This window comes from Vollenhovia emeryi, unplaced genomic scaffold, assembly GCF_000949405.1.
Source record: "Vollenhovia emeryi isolate VEMERY1.0 unplaced genomic scaffold, V.emery_V1.0 DF939127.1, whole genome shotgun sequence".
Lineage (NCBI taxonomy): Eukaryota > Metazoa > Arthropoda > Insecta > Hymenoptera > Formicidae > Vollenhovia > Vollenhovia emeryi.
In genome coordinates this window covers 450,945-470,083 of record NW_011967239.1, presented here as the reverse complement: position 1 = coordinate 470,083, position 19,139 = coordinate 450,945, and the positions used below count along the sequence as shown (strand labels likewise).

Here is a 19,139-nt window from a genome sequence, read left to right as displayed (position 1 = left end):
ATCTCTTATCACGAGCGGCGAATGCACTATCGGCGCGAGGACGAGAGTGCTGTGCAACGAAACGAGGAAGAAAGAGGGAGAGGAGCCGAGGAGAGAACCTCCCTCTCTTTCGCCCGGGGCATATTTAATATATTCCTCTTGATGGTCGGGTGGGATGGAGGAAAAATGTTACTTTATGCGTCTCATTAATCTTTAATTAGATTATTAATTCACTATTTACGAAAAGTCATAATAAAAAGTAGTACTCTATATATTCGGTATTTCAATAATATTGTAATAATTATATATATATATATTTATATATTCTAATAGCTTTATCTGTAATTATCGTCTATAAATCGAATAATCAGTCAACTCATAATGCATCGTCGCGCGCGTGTACAGATCGCGGCTTATCTTCTTTTGTTTGGTACATATCAAAAAGAAAAAATTATAAGTATATTAAATATTTAAATATATATATATATATATACACAGTTGTGTGTGGCATTCAGCTCTCTTTCCCGTTCGTTTGTTCGCTCTCTCGCACTCTCTTCCTCTCTTATAATAATAAATCTCGTTACGAATGCCTCGTGCACCAACGAATCCCTCTCTCGTGGCATCGCTCTCCCTTTCTCCTCCGATAATTAATGCAACCGTCCGAGAAGAGAAAGAGAGAACAATGCCGGTCTGGTTGTAAGCACCGTTGGTTGGTATTGTCGATCAACCGTGTCTCGCTAAAGGGCTCGATTCTCGGCAGCTTCTCGTCCGCCCTTGCTCTCATCTTCGCGAGGGCGGAAGTTGACGATGGATCGGCCACGAACGTCTCCGAAAAGCTCTGCGCGATCTGAGTTTTCATTTCTTTCTTTTTGTCTCTCTCTCGATTGCCGTAGACGTTCGATATACATGGGATTTCCCTTCTCTTTAATCCCCCCCCGAGACTCATTTAACTAATCGGACGCGAGAGTTGGCACGCGCGGCGTTCGAACGTCTGTACTCTATCAAGAATGCCGCCACCCGCGAAGGTGAACGCCACTTTCCGTTTTACAGCACTGCCCTAAAAACACAGCCATACTAAGCCAAATACTTTTTTGGGTTTTGTCGTTTACACGATCACCTCTTTCTCTCGCTAGTGAAGTCGTTTAATTAAACATCTACACTCGATTACCGTTGTCAACTCCGTGCGTATTTTCCTAACAATTCTCGCTCGCTTTTCGCTGATTGTTCGAATTGAAAAAAAAAAGTTTTTTAAAATTAAAAACCAAAGAAAGAAAGGGGAAAGTGAGATGGGGAAGGAAAGGAAAAACCGCGTACGCGCAGAATGCGTCCACGATCCCGTTCGATCTTCCGAAGCCTCCAGCGTCCGATGATAAAAGCCGAATACAATAATTGGGGATGAAAAGGGGAAAAGCTTGGCCCTCTCTGTTCGGAACGGGCGATAGAAGCGGAACCGTAATCTAAAAGAAGGAATGTAACTCTTGGTGTGTACCAAGCTTTCTTCTCTCTTCTTCCTTCTTTTATCTCTATCTCTTCATTGCTTAATCGAGACTTCTCGCGTTGTTCGAGGGGAAACGAGCAAGGGGGGGGGGGGGAAGGCCGCGGAAACAAAATTTGAGTCCGCAACGCGCGTCGACGTTCGCCGGAAGTGTGAGCGTCGGCGAAGATGGACAGCGAACGTCGACGGTATCGGTCGCGTCGAGGAGCTTCGGAGGACCCCGATTGCACTCGTAACGATCCGCCCGAGAAGAATAGGTGCACCCGATCAAGGTCGACCGCTGACCTTGATCGAGTTCCGTCAAGTTGGCTCTCCCGCTCTTTCTTTCTTTATCTTCCTCTGCGCACCGTTAATACCGCGAGAGTGACTTAACGAGGAACACGATCAAAGCGCGTGCCGCTGAGAGTTGAAACGAGAATTCGTAGCGCATCGGTGTACCTGGAGTGAACGTGTACGTCTTGAACGGAGACGTGTACATATGCCGGCGTACATACGCGTATATTTTTTTCTGTGTAGCTAGTTTAAAGAGTATCGATGGGGTGTGTGTCGCTCGATAGTTAGCTCGCGAGCCTAGGAGTCCCGATGATCGCGAATCGTCCCTCGCTCTCTCTATCTCCCGGTTTTCACGTCAGCCTTGCTTTAATGCTGCTATGCGTGTACGTGTGTAATGTATGTACGCGTGTAGTTAGTGTTGAATCTTCCCTTCCTTCCGATTTACGTTTCTATCTCAATCGTCAGTTGACTTAATTGTACACGATATAGCTATTATACAAAGTATGCACTTCAAAAATATCCGACGCCACGGACCTTTTGAACCACAACATGCTCACGCACTCCCACGTTATTACTAAATCGTTTTAAATAGGTGACGAAGAAAAGGAACGGGGACGGAGGGAGGTGGGTGGGTCGGGGTGGCCGAGCGAAGGGGGCGGGGAGGGAGAGGACGAGGAGGAACTTACACTTAGAGCTTTACTATGATACAACACTGGCAATAGTCATGTAATGTGGTTCGGTGTGTGTTTTGTACGCGGGCAAAGTCTCTAACCCGTGTGTAGTAATAACGCGCGTGAACTCCTCTCTCACTCTCTCTTTCTCTCGTTTGTTGCAAATATTACATTAGATTTATGCATGAATTGATCATAGTAATAGATTAATGTTGATAATAATAATAATATATTATAATATATATAATAATATTAATAATAATAAATCAATAATGGGCAGGTAAATTAATATTCGTCGTAATAATAATCTAGTATTTACAGAGTTTTCACGCGAGGGCCCGGTATCGAATACGCATTCTCATTTCTTACATTTTGATTCAACTGTACACACGCAAGTGGACCCTCAACCGGAGAAAACTACGTCATTCTACGTCTCTTCCTTCATCAAAATTAACACGTTTCTTTTTTTCTTCATATAAACGTTCCCGCGCGCACTAGCAGCCTGTTGTGAATTTCTATTTTTTGGTTACGACAACGTTAACTCGTCACATGAGCGGTCCTCTCGATAAGGCGCGGTTGGAACCAGGCATCTTATCGAGAGGATCGCCGCCTTTCAAGTCCTACTGACGACCCGCGGCACTCGAGAGAATGCACGGAGTCACTCGCGATAAGATCCATAGAATTTCATGGTTTAAGGTACAACCTTGGGTGTGGCGCTTAGGGATCTCTTAGTAACAAATTTTCTTCCTTAAACGAACATATTACTTAATGTACGATCTAAATTATCTGTCTTCCCCCGTACATACAACGCTAGTGGATTCTTGCTATCTATATCATTTTATCTTTCATACAAGTCTTTATCATATACTTTGTGTTCTTCGTTATACGGTAATATTAATATACTGGTATATAATTGCATACAGTTACGATACTAATTACGAACTAGTAGTATTTGAACTATTAATTATTAATTAACGTTAAGTATACACAGCATACATATATGTATATATATATCCATATATATGTATATAAATGTATATATAAATATATAAATGTATACATACATATATTTGTACGATTTCACTCACCCTGCACGAGTAGCAGCGAGGAAGAGTGGTAGAGTCGAGGGGGGGCTCTGGAGGATACGAGGGGAGAATACGTAATAATAGTGTCTCGATAGTTTCGTTTAGTCTTTCGTTCCTCCTCGTCCTACCGAGTTGCATTTCTCTCCGTCTCTCTTTCTTTCTCGACCAAGGACGAAAACAATTTTGAGTCTATTTGAGCCAGGCCGAGTAGAATTGAAAAGCACCAACGTCGCGTCATCTTTCCCTCTTGTCCTTCGACGTATCGCATAATGTAGAAAATCGAAAGAGAAGATATGCGCGCGTGCGCGCGCGCGAACCGAGCGTCTCGTCCGCATCGTTGAGGATCGCGGAATCGGAAACTATCCTGTGGTCCTAAGGGAGTCCCAATCCCCAGGCGTGTCAGGCTTGAGCATCGCTCGACGGAACGCGCGTGTCAGGCTTTCTCATTCAGTCTCTATCTGCGCGCGCGCGCGAATTGCGAGATTAATTATCTAATAATTTCGCGAACGTTTCGTATTATTTATAAATTCACGCGACGCGGACGGTCGCAGCCGTCCGAGCGCCACCGTCGTAGTCGTCGTCTCCGTTAAGAGAAACACTTACATAACCATCGACCGATGTGATCGTCCGTAACAGTCACTACAACCCCTCGACGAATTTGGAAAGTTGGTCCTGCGGCGTCATTGGCGTCACCTCGTTGGCGTCTGCGCCGCCATTCGTGGGCGCCGGCGCCGGCGAGGGATGATGAGGCATAGCGGCGGGATGGCCGGTGGGCGCACCAGGACCGCCACCGAGTTGCGAGAGCATCATCTCGCTGGGACCGCCGCCGAGCTCGTGAGCCGGCGAATGCGTCGGCGTGCCGTGCGGCGGATGATGATGAGGCGATGGCACCGGACCCGACCGCGGCGACGGTACCGGCTGATTACGAGGGGAAGGGACAGGTCGCGGCGAGGGGTTGGGCTGTGGAGATCGGATGGGCGGTGGCGAACGAACTGACTGCATCAATTGTTGTTGTACGGAGATTCCCGGCGGACCCATGACGCCTTGCGGCGAGGGCACGGGCGGTGGAGTAGGTTTTAGACCCGGCTGGCCATAGCTTTGTTCGTTGAAACCTGCGTAACCTAGGGAGTTGGGCAACGGTTGGTGTCGAGAAAACACTCTACCACGTACTACTACAGCCCCATTGTTTTCTAAGTAATTACGACAGATCATGTAATTACCAAGAAGAGATGGTCGTATGGGTCGTTGTTGACCATACGGTGGTGCTGGCGGCTGAGTGAATGGCTGCTGCTGCTGCTGCTGTTGCTGTTGTTGCTGCTGCTGCTGCTGCTGTTGTTGCTGCTGCTGCTGCTGCTGCTGAGCTACCTGTTGTTGCCTCTGCATCGCCAGCATCTGTTGTTTGTACCACTGTGGCTGCTGCTGCACAGGCTGTTGTTGTTGGGCCTGCTGCGTCAGCATCTGTATCTGCAGTCTACCCTGCTGCTGCTGCTGCTGCGGCTGCTGCTGCGGTTGCTGCTGCTGCTGCGGCTGCTGCTGCTGGGACATCATATGCTGCAAACCAGGTTGTTGTTGCTGTTGGGGTTGATTAGGACCCAATGGGCCGCCGACTCCCCCGCCATGCTGACCAGGTTGTTGCTGATGGACAAGCGCCTTTTTATTAAGAAGACCATAAAATAGTCAAAACTGCGTAACACAATAGGCATTGCGTAACATTGTACATCTCTTAAAAAATGTTCATACACTCACTCGTTGCTTGATAAAAGCAGCCATCAACGGTGGATTGCTCTTGAGTATTTGGAGTATTTGGTTCTGCTGATCGGGCGTGTGCGGACTCCTGAGAGTCTGCATCAGCTGTTGAAGAGCATGCTTCTGCATGTTGCTTGTCTGTGGACCGACCTGTCCAACCGGTCCAATCACGCCCGGTTGCCGCGGCATTTGTGCACCCATTGGTTGAGCCTGATGATGCTGCTGCTGCTGCTGTTGCTGCTGCTGCTGCTGTTGCTGCTGCATCAGCTGTTGCGGCGTCTGCTGTCGCGCCAAATTGGGATTTTGTTGCATCACCGTATTTGATTGATACCTGCTGAGTTGAGAAAAATACTCACAAAATGCGCCGTTTTTCCAGTTATAATTCATTAGTTAAAGTTACTGATGAGGTGAGTCAGAAAGACATAAAAAAAGGTGTGAATTTAGTAGATACCTTGCCGTCCACTGATCCATCGGTATGAGATGCGTGCCGCTGGGATTCGGCATCTGAACCGGCAACGGGCGTTGCATCTGCGGCGGCGGCATCACCCCACCCGTTTGGCCGCCCACGCCGACACCACCGACAGGCGTCACCTTGCCGAAACTGTGCGGCGCCTGTTGCCTCGCTGCTTCTTCCTGCACCTGCTTCACCACCTGTAGAACATGTGCAGGAGGCGCCTGCGTCCCGGGTTTCAATCCAATACCTGGTTGATGCGGCGTCGGCAAACTCGACGTGCTGACGCCAGGTTTCATCGCGACTCCAGTCGTCATGGCAACGTTTGAGGTCTGTTGTCCAGCCTGCATTGCGGTTACAGGTCCGGTTGGCCTCGTATTCATCACAGCCATTCGCCTCCTATGCGAGTAAACGACCAACGTTTTTGATATATAGCGTATATAGATACAGAGATAGGTAGACAAGTTTAAGTGTAAAAAATTAACGAAAATGTAAAATAACTTAAAACGATATATTATTTAGAGAGAAAGCGATTAAAAGTCAAGGAATAAGTCTTATAAGCAAATTGAAAAACGTAGAGACAATATATAAGGACATGCGAAAAAGTTAAATATATTCACTTGTCTCAGTTTAGATAGAGCATTCTGCAATTCGCTATTTAACAAATGTCGATAGAACAATGCTTGAAAGAAGGCTATAGAATGTATATTTTAATTTGCATTAGCGTAAGACGAACGGAAAAAATAGACGATTCCACTAACCTGAGCAGTTGCGCCTGTTGTAATCGTTGCTGCAATTGTTGCTGCTTTATCTTGTGCTTGATGTTGGAGCAGAATGGAACGAGACACTTGGTCTCTTGGCAGTGTTTTGCGTGATAACAACACAGCGCAATCAGCTGTTTACATATAGGACAACCGCCATTTGTCTTTCTTTTGCAGTTCTTCGTATGCATCACTACTCGCTTCATTTTCTGGCAACTTGGTAAACGACAGTTGGCGTCTCTGCACTGGCAGGCATGCACCAAAGATTGAATGCATCTTTGTATCGATAATTTCCTAGCCTCCTACATTGCAGAAACGAGAAAGGTATGAGCGCATTACGGATTTATCGTAATTGCAACTTGGATACTTTTAAAATAAACCGACAAGTTACCTGTGGATTTGTCTGTTTTGCATCCGCCGGTGAAGAGCCGTCATCCAAATCGAAGCCAAGTTTCTCCATCGGATGCGGATGACCGTCTTTATCTTTACAACTTACACATAAATCGAAATCCTGTAATAAAAACGGAATTATAGTAAGCGTAAAAGCTGCGAAAAAAGAAGTAAGAGTATTTTTCACCAAGGTAAATCGAATACGTACGTCACAAACTGTACAATGGTATCTGGTCTCCACATGACTTTTGCAGTTATTACAAGTGTAAACGAACTTGTCTTGGCCTTGATTATGCAATTCGTATAACATAGACATGGAACTGAACTTCGCTCTTCTAAGCGATGAAAATTCGTAATGCCTCTCCCTCGCCATCGTGAGAAAGGCGTCACGGCCATCCATTAAATCACAATTAATGACAGGATCGGGATCTTGGATAGGCTAAAAATTTATATAAGAATTAATAATCGTACGCACCAAGCTTTTCGAGAAAGAGATTTATGAAAAAAGGCTTACTGCCAAACTGGCTGCACTTTGCGCGCTGTGCAACCTAATGACGAAGAACACCTCTTTGTGCTTTTCCATGGTGGCAAAGATTTTTGCGGAAAGATCATTGCCGGTCTGAGGAGTATTCGATTTCTTGCTATTTTTTCTTTGATTCGCTTTAGATTTGTTAGATTTCTTCGCCTTCTTCTGGCCCTTCTTCTTACCGTCTGGAGTTTCCGAGTCTTCAGAGAGCGAAAATATCTGAGAAGATACAAAGCCGACATAAATATATGAGACGAGAATGGGTTTTTGCGTGCAAGTAGAAACATTACTTTTTCACAACTTACCGCGTTCGCCGCAGCAGCGGCTGCTTCCGCCGCTTCAGCTTGTTTTCGTTTCTCTTCCTCTTCTTGATCTAACTCTTTAATACTTTCTTCTAACACATTCGGCCAAAAGTCGCCCTCAAAATACGGCAAGTCCGCCGCGGACGAGAGCCTGTCTTCCATGGCTTGTTTTAAGATGTCCTGTGTACACAAAAGTTTCACTTACACATTTTCGTCTCAAAATAAAGAAATATAAAAGTACTTGTGGCAGAAAAATGTCGTCTGCAAATCCTATGTTCGTTGCTATAAATGTGACAAGAACACTAGCTTATTCAGACGTTAATTTAAGTCTCGTTTGACACCGATACGATACCGCAACACGTAACGGAAACACAAGAGACTACACTAAAAAATCTGCGAATTGCATGTTTCTGCTGACCTTATAATCGAGCACGATCCTCTCGACCATTCCCTTGTCCAACATTTTCTTGTACCATTCCTGCAATCTTTTAGGCTTTGGTATTTTTTGTTCTGCGGGATGGCAGTGGAAGATATAATCGTCCCCTTCGGAAGGTGGACAAGCCCAAATATGAGCCATAGTATATCTGCAATTTCATACATATTCCTCGTTTCATATATATTTTTTGGACATATACAAAATTCATACCTTAAATACATATCACGTATGCACCCTACGCGCAACATTCAATATTAATTTCGTTTTACTCGGCGATAAACTTACCCAAGCTGTTTCGCGTAGTCGAGATATCCAAGAAGAATCTCATGATACACAGCCGTTCGAAATTGTCTAGGCCGGAAGAAGTGGACAGAGTCAAGATACGCGATGTAAACCCGTCTGGTGTTGGGCGGCGTGCATTCGCTCCCGTACTCCTGCACGTGCATACCGAAAAAACAGACGTCGGTACCGTCGACCTCCTCGAACGCGAACAGAGCCTTGGCGCGGTACGGGAATTCGCCGGGCATGTCACCGTTTTCGACGAATCTACTTCGCATACCGGGCTTCACCTCGACCACCTTGTCGCTGGAAGCGACCACTCTGATCGCGACTTCGCCGGCGCCCGCCTCCTTCTTCTTTAGGAAGTTATTCACGCGCGTCTCGATATACGTGCCGAGTTTCGTTACGGGCAGTCGTTTGGCGTTGAACTTATTCTCTTTGCGTTTCTGTCCCTTCTTCTTTAAGCAATTATCACAGGTAAATCTGTCGAGGGGAAAGTAATTTCTAAGTAACACGAGACACTTGGTGGCTTTCATAAAATTGAAATTGGTAGACGGTTTATTTTAATCGCGAGAAAAACGCGGTTTCTCGGTTAGAAGAAGAGAGAGTTATTTACCCTAATGGCCAGATTGCTTCCATATGGAGCACACAAATCTGATGTATTCTCCTACCACAGTCCGTGCAGGTTACAAAAGGTTCCAATTCTAAGTGATCGTTCTTCATTTCCTGGAACTGTTCCTTCTTGATGGCACTACGAGGAACAGAGGCGTCGCATAAATTCGATTTCGGATCGGAATAACGTTAGCAAGATTACACGCGTTAATCGTTTGGCTATCACTTACGTTTGAGGCTGCGTTGGATCGTCTCCCAACGTCACTGTGTCACCAGGAATGTCGTTGAAACATTTCTGACAGAAGGTGTATCTGTCGGAAAGAAGACCAATTCCCTTTAGAGCACTATTATATCGGCGCCGTGTGTGCGTTTTTATTATGTAAACTCGATGTACGACGACCAATTTATTCCAAATGCGTGTCCAAGTCTCGGCGTATCGAGTTCCGTCAATTTTCCGGCAAGTGTTTTTTTTTACATGTACATTCAATTTGTTCGCAATTACACGTGCATGCAATGGCCAATTGTTTCGGATCCGATTTCGGTTTCAAAAGATCGTGGAAAGATCATCGTTTGGGTTTTTTTTCAATTAGAGTTTTCCAAGTATCAAGTTTTTTCGCAGTAGTAGAGTCGAAAAGAAGCAGGCAACACAAGAAGTAAGCGGCAAACAAGGATTTGTGTATGCGTGCGCAACCCCATGGGCGAAGATAACATACAAAGAAGAGAACAGAGTGCCAATGTTAAAAAAATATCAATTTATAACGTCATCATTTTCTAAATCCTAATCGCATATACCGAAAGGCTATGTAAAGCCATTTATATCCAGCGATCAATAGGCTCTCCTTTACAAACGCTACATAACTTTCTTCACGGTCCGCTTTAAGGCTAAGGCTTTTTTGCTCTTAGATAAGATACATATCCCTTAGGTATATGCGCAACTAACATACCAACTTTAAGTGCGTGAGAACTTTAACACGAGAGAGAGAATTCGTACGTGCAGCTTCGAAAAGATCTAAATGTAGATTAGAGTACTGACCTGCCTTTGCACAATATTGTCAAAAGCAAGCTAATTAATCTATCATTTTAATTTAGCGTATTCAGCGGCAGAACACTTTTATCATTAAAAGGTCTCATACAAGAATACGCAAGGATCGTCGTTTTACAAATGCCCTACAATGTTAACAGCCGCACGGAACATTACTTGAAATGTATGTTGTCACTACACTTTGTCACAAATACGACAAATGTTTTCCCCATCGTGCACATTTTGATCTGACAGAATTGCTCAAACCAAATACTTAAAATGCCACTTTTCATTTAATGCAGATTGAGAAAAGTACAGCGTATTAATCAAACACGAACAACTTGATATGCGAGAATAATATCTACGTATGTAAAGGTATATTAATATTTTGATACGCATTCAGCACTAATATATTTAATATTAACATTTTAAATATTAGTATTTTCAAATAACGTTTTGTCTCTCACGTCAATTAAGTTCTATGCATTATAATACAATATGCATTCAATGTACTGCACATACATACTGACCTGTTCTGATACGAGTAATACTTTGCGTCCCTAGGTATCGTGCAAAGCTGCTTGCCGTAGCAACAAAGCACCTGCGGGTTGAATGTGTACTTTCTGCCGCAACAATAGCCCAGTGCCTGCATCACGGGGTCTATCTCCTGCTCGAACACCTCCGAGAGCTGTTTTGAAAAAAAAAAAGAAAAAAGACCGAGAGTAAATTATACACGAACGTGTCAAGTATGTTTGCGAAAGCGTCGTCGGATAAACATTACCTTGGTGCAATATCTGTAGACGCGAGAAGCCTTGCGGTTGTACAGCCAGGCGTTGTCAAACATCATCCACACGTCGTCGACGTACTCCCACGGATCGCTGTACTTCTCCGTGTCGAGTTTCTTCTTGATCGTCGACAGATCCATCGGCTTCTTCACGATGGTCGGATAATCCGGTATACCCAGCGCTTGGGGATCCACCGGTTGCCGGAACGGTATGGACTCGGGATCCTGCCGATACAGTTTCTCCAACGTCGGCATCAGTGCCTGGCGCAGCTCGTCGGGCTTGAACAAGCACTTCTTCTTGTCGGCGGACGTACCAGTCGGTTGAATCGGCTCCGGCACCATCGGCTTGATATCGGAGGCAGTCATACTCTCCTCTTTAATACCGGGTGTCATGCTCTCCTCTTTAATGCCAGGCTCTTCCTTCACGGTCGCCTCGTTCGAGCCTTCTTCCATTGGTTCGGTCTTCGGCTCGGTCTTGATAGTGATCTCATTGTTGACGCTTTTACCGTCCATCCTGTGGTTCTGCGATTCGTCCGACGGCTCCTGTTTGATCTCCATCTTCATCTCCTCCTTGATGGAATCCAGCTTGCCCTTGTTGTTATTCATCGGCGGGCTGGGTGAATTTTCACGATCTAACGCCGCCGTGATGGCAGCCATTTGCGAGGACATGGATGTACTGCGTGGCGTGTTGAGCGCCGCGCGTTCCTGCGAGGTCATGCCCTTGCCGAGGCTCGCAAGGCCGGCTGGGGACGGTGTCGGGCCCGAATGAGGCGGCGTCTGGTTCGATGCGGAAGAGACCGTTTGATTTGGCGTCATTAGCGACGGTACAAGCGGCGTGTTCGGCGTGGAGGTGGTCGACTGAGGTCCGTTGGTCGTACCCGTTGTCGCAGGCACGCTACCCGTTGGGCTCGGTCCGCTGGATGCGGGCGGCGGTATCGTCTGCGGCGTCGACGTCGCGATGCCATTGTCATTAGGCGTGGAAGCTGACAACGGCCGAGTTGGGAATTGTTGATTCGGTTGCTGTTGCGGCTGTTGTTGCGACTGCTGCGCTGGCTGCTGCATGCCGCTGAACGGTGATGGTGCTTGAGGAATCGACGATACGGGAGTGCCGACCTGGCTCGGAGTACTCGTTGGTTGCGGCTGTTGCTGACTTTGTTGTTGCTGCTGCTGCTGCTGCTGCTGTTGTTGTTGCTGCTGCTGCTGCTGTTGTGCCGCTTGAGCCTGGGCCTGCGCCAATCTAACTTTCATGAGATCGGGGAACTGATGCTGGTTCTGAATAGGAGAACTGTTGGGTAAACCGGCAGCCGTGCCATTGGACGTCGGAAATTGACTAGTCGTCGCGTTATTAGACGCAGTGGTGGTCGTGAGATTAGCCTGGGACATTTGAGGTTGTCCAAACGGGCTGAGTCCAGGATTAGGCACCATATTGGCGTTGGATGTGGATTGTCCATTCGGGCTAGGACCGGGAGGACCGACCAGGATTCCTTGCTGCTGTTGTATTTGCTGTTGAGCTTGCACCTGCTGCTGCTGCTGCTGCTGTTGTTGCTGCTGCTGCTGCTGCTGCTGGGCTTGCTGCTGTTGAGCTTGCTGCTGCTGCTGCTGCTGCTGTGGGAACTGCATCCTATTGTGCTGCTGAATGGCCATCGTTGGTATCGTTCCGAGTTGACTCATGCTTGGCGAATGACTTCTTAATGTAGGTGGTACCGCCCCGACAGGTTTCGACGCCCCTGGCATAACGGTACCTACATTTGGAGGTGCGCATTGTCTTAGTCCAGGACCAGATGTTCCTGGTGGTGGTTGCTGCTGCTGCTGCTGCTGAGCTTGTAGTTGCTGTTGTTCCTTTCGCTTTTGTCGTTTCTCGTCTACGTTATTAGATAAATTGCTCATATATATATATATGCATATATATATATATACATTATTTCGGTTAACTAGTAAAATAAAAAATTTTACTTTTAAAAAATCGGTTAATTGAAATATTGTTCTTTTTAAATTAAAGAATAGTTATTAAAAAATTGATTAATTAAACACTTCTAGAAAACTGAAGAATATTTTAACATGGAAATGTTGTTACATACCAAGTTCTTTTTGAATCTTGTAAATTTTCTCAGCTAGCAGATGATAATATTCCGATCGTGAGTTGGCCATTTCGTACATGTCACCTTCCACCTTCCTTGCGTACGCGACCAAATTGTGCATTCTTTTATCGAGCATAGCTTGTGGATCAGGAGTCGGAAATATTGCTTGAACTCTGAGAAAACAAGAAAATAAGCTATATGTAAGCGTATATAATAAGCAGACGTGCTGAATCGCGAGTTACGAAAAAGGATATGCCATTGCATACATATATGATAAAACTCTTACTAACAATTTATGAACCAGATGGTTCCTGAGATCTGGAGTGACAGAGAGATGCCACTCCTTCGTTCCTTGCACCGGCGTCGCTGTGACTTGACCGGGTTGAAGACCGCCTGGAAGCTGTAGATTCGCTAATCTATTTTCCCCGCCTATTGCGCCAGGTTGCCCGGACTCGTTCAGTCCGAACAGTGTTTGCATATTAACGGACTGCTGTATATTGGCAGCGGCCGCTGCTGCGGCGGATGATGGTCCGGTCGTGGGTACCGTCTGATTGCCGGCTACCCCGACCGTACTAGGATCGGAATTTAAAGGAAGAGATACGTTCGGAGCGACTACTTGTTGTCCGGCACCGACTACGGATTGTCCCGGTGCAGCTGAAACACACATGGGCGCCCATCGCTTGTTGCTTTTCGCGTAAAAATCTATACAAATCATATTTTACATTTTTAACAGAATAAAAAATAATATAACAAAGTATATATTTTTCGTATAAATAAAATTTATAAAATGTTTTAAACCTAAAAGAGAAATGCAAACAGTTGATAGATTTTTATAATAATAAAATGCCGCGTAACTCACTCTGTGTTTGAGGTTGGGCTAATCTAACGTTGCCGAGTGTCCCTGGAGGTCCCGCCATACCGGGAGCTGGCATTCTGAGGCCCCTACCAACGCCTTGGCCAGGCAGGAGTCCCGGTGTTGTTGTCGGGCATTGTATGCCTAAAGCGTCGTAAGCCCTCCTCATCTCGGATGGACTGGGATTTGGCTGATTATTTGGTTGTATCGCGGGTGCTATTGAAAAGAACGCATACATACACGACGTGAATATGCGTGGAGGCTCGTCGAAACATTAATAGGGTGACTACTTATTTGTAAGAATAAGATATAAAAAAACCTGAGAATTCTTTGACATTTTTTTCCGGTAATAGACACCCTAATTAAAGATATAAGATGTTAGACGGTTCTGTGCAATTACCTTGCGCAGAATTTGTCCTGTTCTTATTCGCTTGTTTTATAGGCAAACAAACAGGGCAGTCACCTCGGTTGCAATGCTTCCAGTGACTGATTATTTGCCTGGACATACTACAATGCGGAACAGTACAATTCTTTCCCGCTTGACAGTTCGTCATGTGATTTAAAACGTTCTTCATGGTTTTGCAGTCTGGCAAGGTGCATTGTCGCAGCTCGCCATTTGCTTGACTCTCACGCCGTTGGCATTTATGCGCATGCAAGAGTAGCACCAACTGCTGTTGTATCAGTCGACACTTCTCAGGGTCAGGCGTTGATTTTGTGCCTATACGCACCGGATAAGGTTCGTATTTAGCGAAGATGTGACACAAGTTACAACACGACTTACAACGGTGCGAGGTAAATTTACCCGTTGGAGTAGTACCAGCCATTTGTCCTTGCGTGGCTTGCTGCGAACCTGGCTGCCCTCCAGACGGTGCACCCGATTGAGGTTGAGCCGGACTTGGTGCCGGTGGCTGTGCCTGTTGCGCTGCCGTTCCACCCTCCTGACCGCCCACGACGTTCGTAGTGCCGATTGGACCAGCAGTACCGGTAAACCTGCTGGCAGCGGCTGCCGCTTGCATGGGACTCATATTCGTTCCTACGCCTTTTTGTTGCGGTTTGACGACACCTACGGGATTATTGGCGCATACAGTTACTCCTGCTCCTGGTCCAACAGTATTTGGAGTACCTGTATTATAAATTTTGTTTTCACCGTTGTACATTTGACGGCATTTACCACAGCCGTCTTATTCGATATATATCGAATATAGAACGAAAGCAAGAGGACATATTTGATATACCATAGCTGTACGGATTCGATGCGCCCAACTGGCCCATCGGCATATTCGTCATGTTAGGAGCCTGCATCCTGGGACCACCCTGGCCGGGACCGACGATGCCGACCTGATGCACCTGGTGAGGACTCTGTCCTCTCGCCTGACCAACCATATGCGCCTGTGGTTGCTGCTGCATCGCCACAGCCCTCGTGTTCATCATCCCGGGACCGTTTTGCATCGGCGTAACCCCATGAGGAGCACCCGGGTGGTGTATCGTTTGAGTATTAGGGCCCATCATGGTTACCTTGAAAAAAAATCCTCGGTCAACTATCCAACTGCCTACGCTTTCACCGGAGAAAATGTTGTCGCCGCAAGATTAACGTACTGTATTTAAAGGCTGCTTGTTTAAACTATTGGTTACTATCAAGCTTCCGCCGGCCATTCCACCCATGTTGTTCCCGCTGGCGGTGCTAGTCATCACTAAACCGGAATTCATGCCGCCCGGCATCGACATCGCGGGGTTACTTCCGGCCATGCTCATGGACGATTGTAAGCCGCCCATCGAATTCGCGATCGACATTTGATTATTCGCCAACGAGCTGGCTATACCGCTCGGTAGATTACCGAGGCTCACGACCATCTGCGGATCGACTATCCCTCCCTTGGAAACGGACACGTTCGGTGGCGATTGCATATTCGGACTCTTGTTGCCTAACGTTCCCGCAGCCATTACCAAGGAGTTTGCCACCAAGTTTTTGTTGCCCTGTACAACAATCGGTTTGTCAGATAAAGCGTGCAACGTTGACGCAAAACAGCAAGATGTCTATGTAACGTAACCAGGCGTACCTGTTGGATGAGATGATGGGAGAGTTGCTGCTGCTGCTGTACATGTCTGAGTTCTGTGTCGAGAGCACCGTTCTGCTGTCCCGGGCCAGGACCGGTAGCTGGTGGTTTGGTGCTCTCAGTCGTGGAGCCCCAAGTTCCAGCTGACAGCAAATCATCGGGAAGATCATTTTCAAGATCGTACAGTTCTGTGTTAGAAATGTAATCTGAGAAAAAAGAAGAGAGGAGAATTAAATGTCACCGTTCCCCGAGCGTTCGCTCGAGTCGTGATAACAGACGCACTGGCTATCGGAACAGTACATCTCTACAATTTGCTACACCTATGCGAGTACAATGTGACTTGCGGTATCCTCATTACTTTCACTTTTACCGTCTTTCATCTTACTCGCATACCGTGTATCGTAATGACAGTTTTCCTCGCGCATGTTAGCACGTGTACTGTTTCCCCCGAGATAACCAGGTTCGCGCGGCAGGTTCGAATGATTGTAATACTGAGAATGATAAGTACCATAGATACCAAGAGATCATTAGTAATTTTACAGGGGATAATTAAGATTTTAGCGCCGTCACCATAGCTTTTAGCGTATCGAAACTTTAGTAATCTCTTCGATATTATAAATGTACGTGTTACATCATTATGTGCATAATGTATTCGTAGTCTTATATACATGTATACACATATAAACTGCATGTAAATATACATATGTACATGCGTGTATATAGAGACACGTACAGGCAAAGAAGCATTCAATCTTTCGTCTATATTACAAGGAGCTTCCGATGCTATTGTATACAACTTGGAAACGTTCGCGCGAGCCATTCCTCGGCAAATCAAAATTGCTGAAAACTCGCTTCGTCTACCCACGACTGACCATACATTGACGGAGAAAAAAAGGGTATACATCGATATATATATTTGTATATATATATAGATATATAGTATATACGTATATGTAGGAAAAAGTACAAATGCAAAAGGAGATCCTATGCATGTATATATATATTTATATTAAGAAGAAAACAAAAAAAAACTAGAAAACTGTACGTGGTTGTAAACAAACATGAAAAATAAGACATGAGACATACACTGCATGAGCATAAACGTAAAGGAGCCTTATTCTACAGCAGAATGAAAAATCTTCGGCACAATAAATTAGTGCTAAACTAAACAAGCATCATCATCATCCAGCGAAGCTACCGATGGCAAACTTTGTAGAAGAGAGTCATGCGGAAGAAATCAGTCACTCTAAAAAAAAAAAAAAATTTATCTTCTTATTATCCGTTCACGCAAGTGAATACTCCTGAGAGAACCTCCCGCGCCGAGAGGAGGACGTTCGTCCTGAAGTCGGACGCAAAAATTTCCCAAGGAATCTCTTTAAGGAAGACCTGTCCGCGCGCGCAGCACGCACAGGTTTTCACCCCAGTTACGTTCTTTTTCCAGTTTATAAATATCTGCGAAGGATTTAATTGACACAGACCTAGTCGATCCGTCCCCCCCTCCCCCCCCCCCGACCCACCTACGCTATTTATTATCCGTGTCGCCCCGTGAACCCTTTATGTTACAAGCGCAGTGTTGTATGCATATTTAAATTTCACCTTTGCAATTCCTCCTGCATAGCCGACGAGCTCCGCGCGTGTGTGTCGCATGTCTATGTTACACGTTTGATTTCGCATTGAGAATGTCTCACTGGTGTTGGTTACAGAAAGAGGGGAACTTGGCTTACTCCTGAATCTTATGTACCTCTAGCAACACCGATCCAATTTTTCTCCATTGCTATGTAAAGTGAATCAGTCCGTGATCAAAGTAAGACAATACTTGATACATCCGCGTTGCCCTAAATATGTGCTCTGCCGTATATGTATATATATTTTTTTAAAATTTATTTTTTTTTTCAAAGATAAATCACCCGTTTCTCTCGCTTGCTTCTCTGAACCGCGGCGGCGACTAAAATCGCTGAACAGTGACATACGGGCCGAAACTATCGCCCGCCGTAGGTCCGGTTGTTCATTTTCCGGTAAACTGTTAACCGGAGATTAGTCGACTCTTCGTTCTTTCCTCTACGTTATTATCTAGGCGGAGCGTCGACTGACTTCTGGTTAACAGTTGACCATGGGCAAGTGCAAAACCGGGCCGGGAAGTACCGCGGCTGGAGGACGAAAGACCCCGAGGCCCGGTGAGTCTACGAGAGAACGTATGGTACTGTGAGATGATCGGGCGGCTAGACAGATTTCACTTTCTTTCTTTTCCGCGACTTAAATGCTCTTCGAGATTGATCGCTACGGATCGGATGGTGATATTTACTTTTTTGGACCATATTGTTGTTCCAGTGTTGCTGAAGCTGATGCTGTTGCAGCTGTTGCAGTTGTTGCGATGGGGCCTGTATTTGTTGAATGCTACTGCCACCTCCCCCGTAGTTCGTATAAGCATGGTGCATCAATATAGGCGGCATACCCACTACTATATCACAGTTTTTCGTTTAATTTAGAATAAAGGAGAAACACAACTTGTTTGAAAGCTCGGTTCTCTGGATTATTGTCGGTACCGCAAGCGGCGGAAACAGTTTGCCGGTCGCGACCAAGACCGACCCTTGCGATATCGTTACGCTGCGGACACGTCCTCGTCCACGCCGGCTACCGGCGGCGGCGGGGGAGGAGGGGCGGGAGAGAGAAACCGGGCGGCAAACTGTTTCCGCGACTTGGCCCGCTCGCGGACTCCGGCACCCCACGCGGGAGAAGCGACTTTTCCGAGAGCGTTCGCGTTGTTGCATCCGAGGTGGGAGGATAAATTACTAGTCGATGTAATGTAGCGTTATGCGCGGGTCTCAACCTCGCGGTTTCAACAGACCGCCGGGGGGATGATTAAGATGCGTGTCCGAGGGGGGTGGGAGGATAATTGAAGAGAGAAAAAAAACGAAAAAAAAAGTAAGGGGGGGGAGAACAAAGAGATATATTAGCGCATCGTTCATGCCAGCGAGAATGTAATCTTTAACATTAAAGTGTTTCATGCACCCTCATGCACTACTTAGGATCGCAACTATGTTTGAGATCTAGAGTATGTCTAGGAGAAATGTATAGAACTGCACTGTCAGTATACCACCACATTCGTCTAAAAAAAAAAAAACGGAAGGAGGCGGTAAGTGCGGCGCAGGAGGTAACGGACAGAATTGTTTTCTCTCTCTCTCTCGCTCGCACACGCTCGGATACGCGGGGCATCAATCCCCGAGCGCGAAACTCGGCTCCTCTCCTCGCGTGCATCCATCTTGCGTCGCGCGTTACGAGGGTGTCGCGGAGAACGACCGTCCCTCCGATCGCGCGTCGCGAGACGGAGAGAGAAAGAGAGAGA

The 19,139-nt window shown here is 46.2% G+C and overlaps 1 protein-coding gene across 4 annotated transcripts in view; it reads right to left on the bottom strand.

Annotated features, from left to right (window-relative positions):
* Positions 1-2,693: 2,693 nt before the first annotated feature.
* The window catches only part of LOC105568746 (CREB-binding protein-like), a 19,485-nt gene continuing 3,039 nt past the window's right edge, over positions 2,694-19,139 (bottom strand). Inside the window, exons 2-25 of one of the 4 annotated variants that reach the window (XM_012024637.1) lie at positions 18,099-18,254; positions 15,800-16,002; positions 15,339-15,716; positions 14,978-15,257; positions 14,545-14,865; positions 14,143-14,460; positions 13,749-13,958; positions 13,180-13,543; positions 12,890-13,062; positions 10,809-12,673; positions 10,558-10,715; positions 9,237-9,350; positions 9,011-9,145; positions 8,401-8,877; positions 8,098-8,263; positions 7,683-7,859; positions 7,366-7,596; positions 7,060-7,290; positions 6,853-6,972; positions 6,462-6,763; positions 5,701-6,099; positions 5,250-5,583; positions 4,724-5,153; positions 2,694-4,624 (exon numbers count right to left, since the gene is read on the bottom strand). In XM_012024637.1, coding sequence (XP_011880027.1) covers positions 4,143-4,624; positions 4,724-5,153; positions 5,250-5,583; positions 5,701-6,099; positions 6,462-6,763; positions 6,853-6,972; positions 7,060-7,290; positions 7,366-7,596; positions 7,683-7,859; positions 8,098-8,263; positions 8,401-8,877; positions 9,011-9,145; positions 9,237-9,350; positions 10,558-10,715; positions 10,809-12,673; positions 12,890-13,062; positions 13,180-13,543; positions 13,749-13,958; positions 14,143-14,460; positions 14,545-14,865; positions 14,978-15,257; positions 15,339-15,716; positions 15,800-16,002; positions 18,099-18,254 — 8,024 coding nt within the window. In that variant the 3' untranslated portion in view covers positions 2,694-4,142. Of the gene's footprint in view, positions 5,154-5,249; positions 5,584-5,700; positions 6,100-6,461; positions 6,764-6,852; positions 6,973-7,059; positions 7,291-7,365; positions 7,597-7,682; positions 7,860-8,097; positions 8,264-8,400; positions 8,878-9,010; positions 9,146-9,236; positions 9,351-10,557; positions 10,716-10,808; positions 12,674-12,889; positions 13,063-13,179; positions 13,592-13,748; positions 13,959-14,142; positions 14,461-14,544; positions 14,866-14,977; positions 15,258-15,338; positions 15,717-15,799; positions 16,003-18,098; positions 18,255-19,139 lie in introns of all 4 variants that reach the window. The other 3 variants (XM_012024633.1, XM_012024634.1, XM_012024636.1) reach the window with 3 other exon arrangements.